Source organism: Neofelis nebulosa, chromosome 8, assembly GCF_028018385.1.
Source record: "Neofelis nebulosa isolate mNeoNeb1 chromosome 8, mNeoNeb1.pri, whole genome shotgun sequence".
NCBI classification, from domain to species: Eukaryota; Metazoa; Chordata; class Mammalia; order Carnivora; family Felidae; genus Neofelis; species Neofelis nebulosa.
Genome location: NC_080789.1, coordinates 131648070 through 131663807, shown reverse-complemented (window position 1 = coordinate 131663807; position 15738 = coordinate 131648070). Strand labels below are relative to the sequence as shown.

The following is a 15738-nucleotide window of genomic DNA, read 5'->3' as shown; positions in this document are numbered from 1 at the left end:
ATTCCTATGCTAACAAGTACGGTAGGGTTCCCCCCTCCCCTTTTTAATAATGAGGTAGTTTTACTGGTTGTAAAAACTTAAGTAGAAAGAGTTTGGAGGTTAGAAAATACCTATTTTGTTAAAATAACATCCAGTATGTTAAAGACATCTTAGTAATCACCCCAAAGTAAAGCTAACATCACAGAAGAAGATGGTGAAAGGCTGACATTGCACATAGTCAAACAACGTACAAGTGGTTGTAGAATCTCTGTGAGGAAACAACTCAAGTGGCAAGACTTACGGGCTTTCTCCTGGGGTTTGTATATAGTAGGAAACTTACCAAAAGGTGTGTGGTCCAAACTTCTTGTAATGGTTCTTGGCTACTTACTACACATTTCTGATGTTTGAAACTAGTCCTAATAAGGTGTTTCATCTTTCTTAAAATTGTCCTGTAACCCGGATGAGAAACAGTGCTAGATATTAATAATGCCGGCTCGACAGTCCAGTTCCTGAGGTGTATGTAATTTTGTACACGCACATCTGATCAAGACGCGATTACGTATTTACAGAAAAAATTAATTGCCAACAACAAAATGGTTCAGTTTTTTTAAAAATTTTTTTTTAACGTTTATTTATTTTTGAGACAGAGACAGAGCACAAATGGGGGAGGGCCAGAGAGAGAGAGGGAGACACAGAATCCGAAACAGGCTCCAGGCTCTTAGCTGTCAGCACAGAGCCTGACGCGGGGCTCGAACTCACGGACTGTGAGATCATGACCCGAGCCGAAGTCAGATGCTCAACCGACTGAGCCACCCAGGTGCCCCTGGTTCAGTTTTATAAATGTTTCCGTGAGAAAAATCAAGAGGAACAATGATAAAGGTTTCAAGGAAACACTTAATCTACTAAATGTCACATGGATCTCTGTGATCAGCGGTGGCTTTAATCTCTTGGCAGGATTTTCCAGATTTCCCAGGTGTGTTTCGTCAGTTACTCTGCTGCTTTATATACTAAGATGCACCTCCCTAACCTAACTCATGATCAGGTCAGAGGTATTCCTTCCTCGAGGCTAGAACCTATCCGATTGCCCACCACTACTCAGAACAGAAGACAGAAGTTTCTTTTAAAGATTTATTTGTTTTGTTTTGTTTTGTTTTGTTTTCATCTTCATGAGCTGCAAGCTCTATCATGCAGACAAAACAAATACTACGTTAAGGCATCAAGGTTAGAGAGCACTGAGCATTTTCCTACATCTTTCATATGTTTTTTTAAACCTCCTCCCCGCTTTGTAGCAGGCTCTTGAGGGTAAGGAGAGTGCTCTCAGAGCTGCCGGCTCTTCCCTGCCTCCGCCTGGCTTCCTCTTGTCAGAGAAGTGTACAGACACCCTTGAATGCGTTCCAGTCATGCTGTTTCGGTGGAACCATTTTGTGAGATTGTCCTTTCTCCTGCTTGGGTTTTTTGACTTATAATTTCTGAGTGATTCCAGGCAGGAAGTTGACGTGTCTGCCTTCGTCAGGCCTTTGCTTTCCCAGGCCCCTTCTCTGCATTCAGCGGCAGCCTTCTCTCTGGGCCTGGCGCTGCTTTCTTTGGACAGGTGACCCTTTCTCAGCTGGGACCTGGAGGAACTGTCTTTTGAAATGAGTTAAAAGATTTTTAAGATTACCTTTCGGGTAAAATAATGGGAAGATGATCTTCCAGGTAAGACAGGTGACATATTGGAAGTGTTTGGTTTTTTTCCCTGCTTACTAAGTTTTCTCTCTTCACTCCAGGGGAAGGTGTGGCTGATTGACTTTAATCCATTTGGTGAAGTAACTGATTCACTGCTGTTTACTTGGGAAGAACTGATATCTGGAAGAAACTTAAAAGGTGATTTTAGTGAAGGAGAAGGCCTGGAGCAGGTAAGGGGATAAAAAGGATACCAGGAAACCTTATAATCCACTGAATAATTGCTTGCTTGTTCTTTAGGCACGGACACAGATTTGCCAATAGATACTTGCCCGTGGAGGTGACCAAAAAAACGTGTGTGTTGGGATTCATTTGTTTTGTTTAACATTATAAAAACAAATAATGATCATCTTTTATATATTTCCCTAGTTGTTTTTCTTTCTCTTGGCTCCTTCGGTCCTGCCCACATGGAAGAATCTTGACCCTGGGTCACTTTATATGTTGACGCTGATCCTAACCCCACCTGCTGACCCCTGAGAGAGCGAAACTGCGGGTGCTCTGCACCGTCTTTGCCCCATCGAGGGGGCCCTCCTATGGTGTTTGCCTCACCAGCTTCCTCTTCCACCCACGGTGGCCATGCCACACCTCTGCACACCCCTCTCACCTCCTTGCGCATCATCCCTTTCCTCCTCAGCAGATGATTCCACGTCCTTCACAGGAAGAAAATCTGGTGTGAATGGACTCCATGTAATCGTCCTCGAACCAACAAGCATCCCTGCGTCCCTCCTCCTGAGTCTAACAGCATGCCGCTCCTTCCTGCCTCTTCTGATACCCATGCTGCCATTCACTCCCTCCTGTCCCTGTTCTCTTCTGTACCCGCCCTCCATCTGTGTTCGCACATCTTCTGTCCTAATAGACAAACGCCTTTTAACACCATGTCTTCAGCCAGCCCTTCTGTCTCATCTTCACAGCCAGACTTTCTTTGAACAACACCTTTGTGTTGCTTTTTTCTACTTAGAAAATTAATACATGCCCCCTTTTTTTAATGTTTATTTTTGAGAGAGAGAATGAGTACAAGCCAGGAAGGGGCAGAGAAAGGGAGATAGAGGATCCGAAGCAGGCTCTGCGCTGTCAGCTCAGAGCCCGATGTGGGGCTCAAACTCAAAAACCATGAGATCGTGGGGTGCCTGGGTGTGGCTCAGTCGGTTGAGCGTCCAACTTCGGCTCAGGTCATGATCTCCCAGTTCGTGGGTTCAAGCCCCGCATCCGGGCTCTGTGCTGACAGCTCAGAGCCTGGAGCCTGCTTTGGATTCTGGGTCTCCCTCTCTCTGCCCCTCCTCGGCTTGCATTCTGTCTGTCTCTCTCTCAAAAATGAATAAACATTAAAAAACAACAACAACAACAACAACAAAAAAACTCCATGAGATTGTGACCTGAGCCCAAGTCGGATATTTAACTGATTGAGCCACCCAGGTGCCACAGCCCATGCCCATTTTTAAAGAGAATTCTGAAATTGCCCATAATCCTGCCACCTTGAGAACCATGGTTTATATTTTTGTATATCATATTTGGTATGTATAACATATCTGTAAATATATATACAAACTTTTTAAATGAGAATGTACTACCTCCCTGTTACCTTATGTGTATTTTTTATATCGTTTTTACAAAGTCGTGTTTCTCCCTGCTCATTTTCAAGCACAGAATTAGATTGCCACCCTTACCACTTCCGTTAACATCAGTGTGGGCATGTTTCTGTAGGCACCTACACTCACATTTCCCACTAGTGGGACTGTAGCAGCCTCACTCACGCTAGCGTGTGACCTGCTTTTCGTAGCTGCTCAGTAGTTGGGCATCTGGCGGCCAGCTTCCTTCCCTGGCCACCTCTGCCTGCTGCTTCCCACCTGTGCGCCCTCCACCCACTGCCGGGGTGCCCCCGTCCCTGCCGCTCCACGGAAACCGCACCCAGCAAGGGCTCCACTGACCCGTTGCCGATGCCAGTGGACGATGCACCGCCCTTTTCTCACTTAACCCCTCGGCAAGTGTTACCCCTCTGGGGTTTCACCACACTCTTCCCTCGGTTTCCGTGACACAAGCTCTCCTCCCGGTCTTTCTGCTTTTCTGGCGGCCGCCTCGCCTTCAGCACATCTTTTCTGTTGTCTTCGTCTGAAAGGCTTCTTTTCATCCTTTCTCTGTCCTGGGCCCTCTGGGGCCCTGTTCTGGATGTGGCTCAGATGGTTATTTTCCCTGTCACGGCTCTTGCCCTGCTGTGTCGTGCTTCCCTGTGTCCAGCCTCAGATTGTAAGTTTCCGAGCACAGGGGTAGTATCTCTTGTGTTCTCCGCAGATCTGTGCGGCTTGGCACAATTCTGGCACAGCGGATTTTTGTGGAATTAACGAGTGCAGGAATTTTCTTTGTGCTGGCATCTTAGATTTGGGGGCCATTCAATCTGAGCGTCAAGGAAAGAGAATGTAAATTATTCAGCACAGGGTTATTTTTAAAGATGAGGGACACAGTCAGTGGATAGAAACAGTTTGTACAAAATTCACTCTATGATCCAAATCTTTTCTTTCTTTTTAATTTAAACAACATTATATTGGAGGTCGGGGGAGGACAGGGAACAAGAACTGGCTCCTGCTTTTTCCCCGGTGTCATGTCCTGCTGTCTCCCCATCCTTACTCCCCACCGCTAGAGAACCGGCTTTCCTTCTGGGCCTCGCAGTCCCCCCTGGCTGTGCCCACTGCCTTTCAGGCCATACTCAGTCCCTGTCCGAGTCCCCAGACCTCACGAGGCTGCTTTCGTCCTGCTCTTCAGTCCCCGTGGCCCCTCCTCAGCAAGGTCTTACCATCCTGGTGAAGTAGCCTGTGTTGTTCTCCTCATATTATGGCACCCGGATGTTGTGTTTTTCTAACACCTCTTACTATCTGAAATGATCTTGCTGTTGTATTTATTTGCTTGTTTATTGGCTGGCTGCCAGTCTGGTTAACCAGTTGATCTCCTATACCTAGGACAAGGTGAGCACCACGTGGATGTTTCCTAAGTATTTGTCAGATGATTGTCTGTCATAAGATACGGCCTGCTTTCTAGGGCTCTGTGGTCCTGTTCTACTCCAGTTCGTGGCCTGTCTCCATCTGCTGGACCCCATTCATCCCTCACCTAGATATTTGCCACCCAGGAAGTCCAAACCCGAGGCCTTCTGTCTCTGAAATCCTTTTTTGGCACAAGGCAACGTGTAAATATTAAATACAAGACTCTAAGCAAGTACGTTGAAGAATGTGAAGACTTGTTAAATGTGAAACTCAAATTTGCAGTTTTCCATAGGTGTTGAGAGAGATAAGTAAGTTAAATGACTAAGAGAAGCACAAAAGTGTAGGGTCCAGGGCAGTACTTCTCCACTGTGCACCTGTACAAAATGATAATACTGAGAAAGCACTCCAGCCTGCATGAGGTTGCTCAAGGCCAGAGAGAACTAGCCATAGGCCTCAGGCCCATTCCGGGGCTAAGGAACCCATAACCCATATGCAGGACATAGTGGCTGGTAGCATTTAGGGCTTGACCATAGCTCTCCATGAGGACACTGTTTTCAGATACTATGTGTTTATTTTCCAGTGAACATGTGGAAGTATTCTCTTTTTTTTTTTCCCTTTTTATTTTGAGAGAGAGTGTGCGCATGAGTGGAGGGAGAGGACAGAGAGCAAGAATCCCAAGCAGGCTCCGTGCTGTCAGCGCAGAGCCCAGCATAGGGCTCAATCTCACAGACTGTGAGATCATGACCTGAGCCAAAACCAAGAGTCGGATACTTAACTGACTGAGCCACCCAGGCACCCCCATGTGGAAGTATTCTTAAAGTCTTGGTGTTTCTTTCACTTCAGAATCTTATTTTCTGGGGTACGTGGGTGGCTCAGTCGGTTAAGTGTCTGACTCTTGATTTTGGCTCAGGTCACAGTTGTGAGAAGGAACCCCAAGTCAGGCTCCTTGCTGGGAGTGGAGTCTGCTTAAGATTCTCTCTTTCTCTTTTCCTCTGCCCCCTCTCTGCTTGTTCGCACATGTGTACATACACTGTCACACTCAAAAAAAGTCTTATTTTCTTCCTTACCTCGTACAGAAGGGAACGTGAAATTGTTATACTAGCATCTTTATCACTTTGAAGAATAGACTTAAAAAGATAATTTTTCACAGACTTTCCCCTTTTTTTCTTTGTACAGGATTCTCCAGCTTTCCGTTGCACAAACAGTGAAGTGACAGTTCAACCGAGTCCCTATCTGAGTTACCGACTTCCCAAGGACTTCGTAGACCTGTCTACTGGGGAGGATGCTCACAAACTCATAGATTTTCTTAAACTGGTAAAGTATATATATACTTAGTACACATACGTGTACACCTTTGTTTTCAAATTTTCAAATTGACTTTGTAATAATTCATTTTAGTTATATATAGTACCTAGGTTTTATTTGGTGATTATGAATTAATTGGGCAGAATTACTGAGGTCATCTTATAAAGAAATATATGAAGTAAGCTGAAGGAATAATTTGCTTAGAATGATAGGAAATGTGTTTTATGATGTTTATGCTTTTTGAATAATTTTCACAGTACTTCTGACTTCTTTTTTAAAATTTTTTTAGTGTTTATTTATTTTGAAAGAGAGATAGAACACAAGCAAGGAGGGGCAGAGAGAGAGGGAAACAAAATCCAAAGCAGGCTCAGGGCTCTGGGCTATCAGCACAGAGCTCAATGCAGAGCTTGAACTCAACGAACCATGAGATCATGACCTGAGCCAACGTCTCATGTTTAACTGACTGAGCCACCCAGGCGCCCCATAATACTTCTGATTTTGAAGGAAGTCTGTATACTGTTTTTGGGCTAAGAGAAGATCCAGCTCTCTGCTATGGTTATTCGGGGGGGGGGGGGGGGGCGGATATGTGTATTTGTACTTGTGTGTTTCTGTGTGGGAATGTTTGCGCATGTGGAAGAAAGTCAAGTATTCAAATAGCTGAGGGTAATGTGCCCAGGAGCCAAAGTGATAAACTGGTCCGATGAATTAGTTAAGGCATATTTTTCCGTCATGATTTTCAATCATATCTTTGACCAGGGCCTCTAGAAAATTATATTTGCTGACAGAAAAAGTGATCTTGGCTGAACATATCTGAACATATCTGAACTAGAATGTGCTGTTTTAATGTATCTTGGTTTCCCTTGACAGAAAAGAAATCAGCAAGAGGATGACTGATTAGAGTGCCAGAGTTAAGTCCGAGGTAAAGAGGAGACCACCTTGGTGTCAACAGGCTGCTCTGAGCTCGCAACTTCCTATTCCCCCTCTTGGGTCAGGGTGGGAGACAGTGTGAAATCAATAGCTTTTTATATCCATGTATATTAAGCTGGAAGAAAATGGAGGGACTTTGCTACCTGTAAAAATAAATAATAAATAGATCTTAAACATAGGAAAGCATACTGTTCTGATGATAAAATACCTTCTGTGAAATACCTCACTCTTTTGACTCAGTCTGTTTAGATTTACCGATGTTTCTTGTGCTGTTTTTATACCTATTGGGTAGATGGGCGAATTTATATTTGTTATATAGAAATGGGTTCTTGTTTAATCATTACTTTTTCACAGAAAAAAGTTGAACCTTCTATTACTCTAGAAAATATTTTTCCTACTTTGAGAGAATTTTCATACAAGTTTTCTACTGGTTTATCTTTGGTTTGTGTGTCGGTAAAATAATACAGACTTCTCAAGCTATCACATAACCTTGAAAATGTCAGTATATTACAACTAGTCTAATATGTATTAGTAAAATGATCACAGAGTTAGAATTTGGCCTTTTTAAAAAATACCGGAATTTTGGGGAGGTAAGTTCACTTAGGCCACCATTTTAGTAATTATTCTTCAGTGCCCTAATTGATGATGAGGATATCATCAATACTAATTTACTTAGTACTTACTATATACTGAGACACTCTGCCATGTGATCTTTGTGTATTGTTTTACATTGTGGAACAGTTTGAAGGAACTCATTCCTAGGGTATCTATGTAGTGTGTATGAAGGAATATTTTACTAGTTGGAGGTATGTTTTTCAACTTAGGAGAGCACATATGAATGTTCCCATAGGAAGGTAGGGAAATGGAGCAGAGTTTCCCCTTTCTGTTTGGTTAAGGCAGATTATACATAATGAAGAAAGGTATTTCTTTTTTGGTTATCTCAAATTGTAGCTTTTTGTGTGGTTTCTCAGTTACAGTCACTTGGATATTAGTATTTTAAATACAAAATACAAAGATCAACTTGTGATCTTTGTACTCAGTATATCATATGCCATTTCTGAGGCCAGTTGTCTGGAATTGAGGTGCTTTAAAATATTTTTGGTATTTAAATAAACTGCTCATGAGGGACTTAACTCATAATGGAGGGATTTATAATCATGAGTTGATTTAAACTTAGCTCTGGAAGCGGGCTTCGTCAAGGTGGTATTTCACCAGCCCAAAAGAAAAAAAAATAGTTGATATATTTTAATATCAATTGAAAAAAATCGGACTGTAAGTAATAAAAAGACTGAAGCAAAATTTGGCAAATATTTTATAAAAAGCACAATTCTTGGTGCAAAACTCACAAAATTTTTGCATTAATTTTCCTGAGGCATTATTGAGTTCAACTCTCACTTCACTTTTAAAAATGTGACTTTTCTACATTGTCCCCTTAGTGTATTTAATTTTCGCTGATTATCCTGATGTGAATAGTAAATACAGGATAGTATGCAGGAAATATTCTCCTCGGTTGAAATATCATTTTTGCCTCCTAAAGATTAGTTTTGAGTATCTTTTTATTTTATTGGCATTGTCTGTCCTTTTTTTGAGGTACCTCAGGTTTGTGCTTGAATTTAGAAAGTGAATTCATTAGCTCGGTTCTGAAATCCTACCTTCTGAAGAGAAGACGTTGCATCTGTTTAGTCAGGTTGGGACAAACATGTTTACTTTGTGCTACAGAACGGTAGCATGTAGGATGGGCCTCCAGTATAGCGCATGTTGCCAAAAAGTTGTGTTTTTTTCCGTTTCTTTTTAAATGTTTATCTATTTTGAGAGAGGAAGAGGGAGTATAAGCAGGGGAGGGACAGAGAGAGAGGGAGAGAATTGGAAGCAGACTCATTGATGTCGGCGCAGAGCTCGATGCTCACAAACCATGAGATCATGACTTGAGCAAAAATCAAGAGTCTGGCGCTGAGCCACCCAGGCACCCTCAAAAGTTCTGTTTTTAAGTCTCGTGTTGATGTGCATTTTCTGAGTTCTCATAAAGTTTTCCCATCTACTCAGTCGTTTCTCTTTCTGATAATTGAGGACTGTGTCAAAAAAGCAAACAGAAATGTTACATGATTGGGTTTTTTGGCTTGCTTTCTTACCTATAAGTTAGGTGAATAATAACCATAAGTTCATGCATTTGTTAAATGAGAGCCCATGCAACACTTTTCATATAGTGTGTTGTACTTACTAAGCCCCCCAACACATGGTAGCCGTCATTATCATTATGCTTTGCAGACCTAGTACGCTAAAGGCAAGTTCGTTCTTTCTTTCTTTTTTTTTTTTTTGTGGGTTTTTTCTTTGAGAGACAGCACATGCGTGTGTGCGTGTGGGAGAGGGAGAGCGAGAATCCCAAAGCAGGCTCAGCGCCCTCAGTGCAGAGCCAGATGCAGGGATCCATCTGGCAATGTGAGATCATGACCGGAGCCTAAATTAAGAATTGGGGCCTAAGCGTTGGAGCCACCCAGGCCACCCGAGGCAGGTTGTTTTTTAATACAATTAAGAAAATTTTGAGTGGTGGAGGACTTTAGAGATTGTTCAGCCCAGTTTCTTTTCCTTTTATCCTCCTTCCCTCCTCCCTGCCCTTTTTCCCCCCTTTCTTCATTTTTTAACACAGCAGAAAACTGCTGCCTAGAGAAGTTAAGACTTGTCCAAAATTGTAGCAGAATCGGGGCCATGAAAGAACTTTTCTAATGCTGTTCTCTAAGGGTTTTTAGCCTAGTATTTTCTTTTTTTTTTTTTTTAATTTTTTTTTTCAACATTTTTAATTTATTTTTGGGACAGAGAAAGACAGAGCATGAACGGGGGAGGGGCAGAGAGAGAGGGAGACACAGAATCGGAAACAGGCTCCAGGCTCCGAGCCATCAGCCCAGAGCCTGACGCGGGGCTCGAACTCACGGACCGCGAGATCGTGACCTGGCTGAAGTCGGACGCTTAACCGACTGCGCCACCCAGGCGCCCCTAGCCTAGTATTTTCTATAGATAAGTTTCATCCAGAACAAATTATTATTTTAGTAATGGAATTTTCAAAAAAAATTTTGAGTACGCTTAGACACAAGGTTACATTAGTTTCAGGTGCACAACATAGTGATTCCACAGATTTATACATGATGTTGTGTTTACCACAAGTGTATGTAGCCAGGAATTTTTTTTTTTCCCCCCAATAAAAGTAAGTACAAATTCACCTCACATTTGTGTGGAAGAATTTGATGAAAAGAGTGCGGAAATCAAATGAAATCAGCGTCTTTAAAAGATGAATTCAGCTTCATGTTTATATTAACCAGGCTGATCTTGAGAGGTGTCGGTGACTTTTGGACATTTTAAAGACAGAATTTCTCTGTGATTGTTCCTTGGTTCCCACGTGGCGCTGGCTCCTAGAACACAGCGTCGGTGAGGAACGCCGGGAAGTGACGGCGGGCTGGCCGCGCACACGCAGCGCGGGGGTCCTGCGAACGCGCGGAGAGGCGTGCGAAGGACACGCGGCCGCATAGAGGCGGCGGGCAGCCCGCGGGTCTGGCACGAATGCCCTCGAGAGCACGCAGTCACACGCGGCTCTTTTCAGTCAAGGGAAACCAAACCACAGCCACCCAAGCAAGTGCACACAGGCTGCGTGATAAGCCCGTCAGGTAAGCGTGCTGCCGCAGCGACTCGTCCCTCGTCCCTCCCTCGGGCCGTCCTGCCTCACGGACCCCGCCAGGTGGCCCAGCAGCCGCGGAGGCGGGCACTGTGTGTGGCGAGCAAAGGGCTGTGGACAGAGACGTCCGCTCTGGTGAGAAGGAAGCTCCGGGGTGGCGCTAAGTTAAGGCGACCCGGGGCTGAGGAGAGCCCAGCCCAGTCTTGAGGTGGGAGTGGGGTGGGGGCAGGGCAGGGACGCCGCAGGCAGGGGGGGGACCACGCGCAGGCGCACGGGAGACGGGAGAGGCCGCGGGGGTGGAGGGCCAGGGACCTGCCCAGCGTCTGAGGTGTTAGGATTTCACGCTCACGGCCCCCGCGGGGTGGGAAGCCCGGGCGGGGTTTTAAGCGAGGAAGAGAGATGGTCTAGTTTAGGTGTTTGAAGTGCTTTTCTGGTTTCTGTGTGGAAAGCGGATCAGTCGGGAGAAGGGTGCCTCATGGTGAGAATATGTCTCCGTCGACGGGCCGATGGGGGCGTGGCCGAGGGGGTGTGTGGGCGGCAGGGGGGGGGTGGGTGGGCAGGAAGGGTGGGAATCGGGAAATGCGGGCGGCCTCGAGGGGAACCCAGAGGACCAGTGGTTGCACGGCCGAGGGGGAGCCTGGGCGGCAGGGAAGGGGCGTGAAGGGCGGGAGGAACCCGGCCGAAGCCCAGGTTCTGGGTTTGAGCCGTCAGGCGGGACGTAATGTGGTTTGTCTAACGGGAAAGACGAAAAGACGAGGGAAATCGAAATGCTGGTCTTGGACACGAACTCGAGATTCCAGTGACTGACGCAAACAAGGAATGTGGAGACACATTGGATTCCACCGTTGGAGCTTGTGTGCAAGGAGCCGTGGGGGGCGGGAAGGCACGCAGGGCGCCCGTGTCGGCGGTCCAGCGATGGCTCTGTGTTCAGCTGGGTGGGACACGGCTAGCGGGTTGAATATACCAGAACAGTTGTGCTTATGTATTAGGAGTAGTAATAAGACTTACTGTGGGCAGTGTGAATATAGAATGGTTACTCTTACTGACTTTGACGTGTCAAGTACAACTCTCTCTCTTCACACAATAAAGTTGATAATATATGGCAGTATAATTATGTTGAGATTCTCTGAGCATTATTAATTTTATGAAAGCCTCAGCGGGAACCACATATGACTTACATTGTATTTGCTGCATCACTGATTTTCTTTCTTTTTTTTTTTTTTTTTATAAAACTTTTCCCCCTACTTTATTTTTTCCTTTTCTTTTTTAAAAAATTTTATTTTTTAAAATTTGTATCCAGATTACCATATAGTGCAACAATGATTTCGGGAATAGATTCCTTAGTGCTCCTTACCCATTTAGCCCTCCCCGCCTCCCACAAACCCCCCAGTAACCCTCAGTTTGTTCTCCATATTTATGAGTCTCTTCTGTTTTGTCCCCCTCCCTGTTTTTATATTATTTTTGTTTCCCTTCCCTTATGTTCATCTGTTTTGTCTCTTAAAGTCCTCATATGAGTGAAGTCATATGATACTTGTATTTCTCTACTTTCACTTAGCATAATACCCTCCAGTTCCACCCACATAGTTGCACATGGCAAGATTTCATTCTTTTTGATTGCTGAGTAATACTCCATTGTATGTATGTACCACATCTTCTTTATCCATTCGTCCATCGATGGACATTTGGGCTCTTTCCTTACTCTGGCTATTGTTGATAGTGCTGCTATAAACATGGGGGTGCATGTGCCCCTTCAAAACAGCACACCTGTATCCCTTGGATAAATACTTAGTAGTGTGATTGCTGGGTCATAGGGTAGTTCTATTTTTAATTTTTTGAGGAAACTCCTTACTCTTTTCCAGAGTGGCTGTACCAGCTTGCATTCCCATGCATCACTGATTTTCTTGACTCTTTGAGACTCATGTTTAATACGTCGAGTTCTTAGGTGGATTATCTCCCCATGTATTATTCATGGACTTTTAGTCAAGTAAAGACTTAAATGGATTTCTCCTGCGAATTACAAGTGGCCTGCCCTCGATTCTTGAAAAAACGTCTATAAAATGTCAGCACTGACTTTGGAACCAGGCAAGCAGCTGAGGAGTCAACTACCCATTCATAGTTGTATATACAAGCAATCATTGGGAAATTGAGTGTAAATAACCTTACAACCTTCAAAATGAGCTACTGCGATGCTTAATAATTTGAGGAGAAATGGATTTCTCTGAGAATCTGATGGAAGCTATGGGGCTTGCCTGAGGTGGTCTCAGACCCCAGATTAAGAATCCCTGGTTTGAAGCCATGTAGGATCAGACTGGAAGCCAAGGCTTCTGTAGTTGTAAGAATGGGACCATTTCATAATGTGTAGTGTACCTGCACTTTTAACTTGAGAGTTTCTAACTTTACTAGTTTCTAACAATGGTGTTTATGTAATTAATTCATTTATAGTGCATCCCCTTCAGATTGTCAGTTCTCATAAAGTAAACTGTGTGTTAGAATTCAACCAGAGAATGGGGCCCCTGGGTGGCTCAGTCGGTTGAGCGTCCAACTTCGGCTCAGGTCATGATCTCACAGTTCGTGGGTTTGAGCCCCACATCGGGCTCTATGCTGATGGCTCGGAACCTGGAGCCTGCTTCAGATTCTGTGTCTCCCTCTCTCTCTGCTCCTCCCCTGCTCATGCTCTATCTCTCTGTCTCTCAAAAATAAACATTAAAAAAATTAAAAAAAAAATTCAACCAGTGAAAAAGAACCAGTATGAAATACATATGTACATGCATTCATATGCATATGTAAAATCTCCTTACTGCATGTGTGTTTATATGTACACACATTATATACAGACATATATAAATAGATACATATGTGTGTGTGTGTAAATACAATAAAAGATTTTATTACAAGGGCTTGATTTATGCAGTTGAGGTGCGCTGGCCATGCAAGTCTGAAATCTGTAGGCCAGGCTGGAACTCTGTGAGCATGAGTGGAAGCTCTTGTCCACAGGTAGATTTTCATTTCCTCCTCTCAGGAAAGCCTCAGCCCTGCTTTTAACACCCCCCAACTGGTTAAGTCAGGCCCACCATGATATTCTTCCTTATTTAAAATTAACAGATAGGGATTTTAGTTAGTTCTGCAAAAATCGCTTCACAGCAGAACCTAGGTTAATGTTTGAGTAACACTGGAGAGTCATCGCAGACTGGATAAGAAGGTTGCATTGTACTTTAGAAGCTAATTCTGGTGATGGCTTATAATAGATGTATTTCAAGAGTATACTGTGTGACTTAAGTAATAATTCTGATTGTGTTTAAAAGAATGACTGGGGCACCTGGGTGGCTCAGTCAGTTAAATGTCCGACTTTGGCTTAGGTCATGATCTCATGGTCTGTGGGTTTGAGCCCCACATTGGGCTCTGTGCTGACAGCTCAAAGCCTGGAGCCTCCCTTTGGATTCTGTCTCTCCCTCTCCCTCTGCCTCTCCCCCACCCACACTCTGTCTCTCTCTCTCTCTCAAAAATAAACATTAAATAAATAAATATATAAATAAAGGAGCAACTGATTATTCACTGGGATAGGTGTTATCCTTGGAAGCAGGTGGTTTAGAGAAGACTATATACTTATTTTGTGATGCCACCACCACTCCAAAAGCCTTTCCTTAAATTTTTTGGGGAAGTTCCATCAGATCCATTTATAGGCCACAGAAGAAAATCTACCTTACTGTTTCGTTCAATACCTTGTTTTTTTGACCAAAAATGTTACACAGTTCCATATCACTTTTCTTTCTTATTCATCAGAAATGGTTCAGAATTTTTCCAAAATTCACATGTCATCCTCAAGAAGCCTTAATCCATTTTATGCGCCGCTAGGACATTAACCTTCCTTAAACACAATTCCAGTCATTCTAACACTTACAGCCTCTCGGCTTCCCATTGCTTGCAAGTTAAAGTACAGGCTTCGGTGGGCATCCAAAGCCCTGTGCAGTGTTGCCTCAATCTGTCTTTATGGGCTAATTTCATCCTCACCAGCACATACTGTTCTCCAGCCAACCTAGATTACTTGATATAGCTGAGGATGTCCTTATCTTTCTCATCTGCTCCCTCTGCTGTGCCTCCCCCCCTTACCCCCACTCACCTCCTGCCCAGTCTTCTGGTTATTAAAAGCCAGCCTTCACAGACTGGCTCAAGTGGTATGTTCCTCATGAAATTATCCAGAGAGTTTCTTCTGTGCTGGAATTTTCAAGGCACTCTGATATTACTGTTCCTCTTACATTTAGAACCTGATGCAGTCTTTGTAGGATGTAGCTATCATGATCTTTCTACTTATTATAAACTTAGGGCAAGAATGGAATCCTTGCTTTGCTGTCTCCCAGTGGTCTGGTACTCTGTCTTGGCCAAATGGAATGTGACTTAACATCATTGAAGGTGATCTGACTTAGATGCAATTCAAAATGAGTTCCCTAAACACTTTCCACAACAAGAGCATCACCCAAGCTAATGTATCACTCTCAAGGTCGACAGTTTGAATAATGCAACACTCAATTATGTATGTTCATCTTTTTTATTCACCTTATAGAATCACTGCTCCAAAAAGTTACTAGAGTTCTTGTCTTCCCTTAACTGAACCAGATCATCAAAACCTATTGCTGATATCTCAAGCCATAGCATTCATGATAGAGCATGTGCTGGCCCTTAAACTGTGAATAAACTCTGAGTATTTCTGCCTATTCTAAAAAAAATTCTGTAGAATTTTAGTATATTCTATGCTTGCTTGCTCTTCATCTTTCAGACATTTGTACCCCTTTCTAGTCCCCATCCCCAGCACTAACAAGCACTGTCTCAGTATGAGGCGGGCACAGACAGAACTGTAGCCACTGCCTGGGGGGGGGCTATACCTTCCATATGTTTAAAAGTCATTCAGAACGATAACCTCTTAGAAGGAAGTTCTGTTTTTGTTTTGTTTGTTTTACATTGAAGTGAAAAATCATGATTGTGGGTTGTTGAATGTCACCACAGCCCTAGGAACCAGACTGCCTGGTTTAGAATTGGCTTTGTTACCTGCTGACAGCGCAGTCCAGGGCAAAGTACTGAATCTCTCTGGCCCTCTGGTTCCCAGTCTGCAAAACAGAGATGGCAATAGCACCTACCTCTCAGGGTTGTTTCTAGACGTCATTGTAGGACAGTTCCTGGCAT

At 43.8% G+C, this 15738-nt stretch overlaps 2 protein-coding genes across 6 annotated transcripts in view; both read left to right on the top strand.

Annotated features, from left to right (window-relative positions):
* CDC123 (cell division cycle 123) overlaps nucleotides 1–7128 on the top strand; it is a 58336-nt gene extending 51208 nt beyond the window's left edge. For all 5 annotated transcript variants that reach the window (XM_058681907.1, XM_058681904.1, XM_058681905.1 and 2 more), the window contains 3 exons: nucleotides 1746–1874; nucleotides 5847–5984; nucleotides 6843–7128. In XM_058681907.1, coding sequence (XP_058537890.1) covers nucleotides 1746–1874; nucleotides 5847–5984; nucleotides 6843–6869 — 294 coding nt within the window. In that variant the 3' untranslated portion in view covers nucleotides 6870–7128. The remainder of the gene's footprint in view (nucleotides 1–1745; nucleotides 1875–5846; nucleotides 5985–6842) is intronic.
* Nucleotides 7129–9919: 2791 nt separating this feature from the next.
* CAMK1D (calcium/calmodulin dependent protein kinase ID) overlaps nucleotides 9920–15738 on the top strand; it is a 502732-nt gene continuing 496913 nt past the window's right edge. Inside the window, exon 1 of the mRNA XM_058681891.1 lies at nucleotides 9920–10555. Within this exon, the coding sequence (XP_058537874.1) occupies nucleotides 10452–10555 (104 nt within the window). The 5' untranslated portion in view covers nucleotides 9920–10451. The remainder of the gene's footprint in view (nucleotides 10556–15738) is intronic.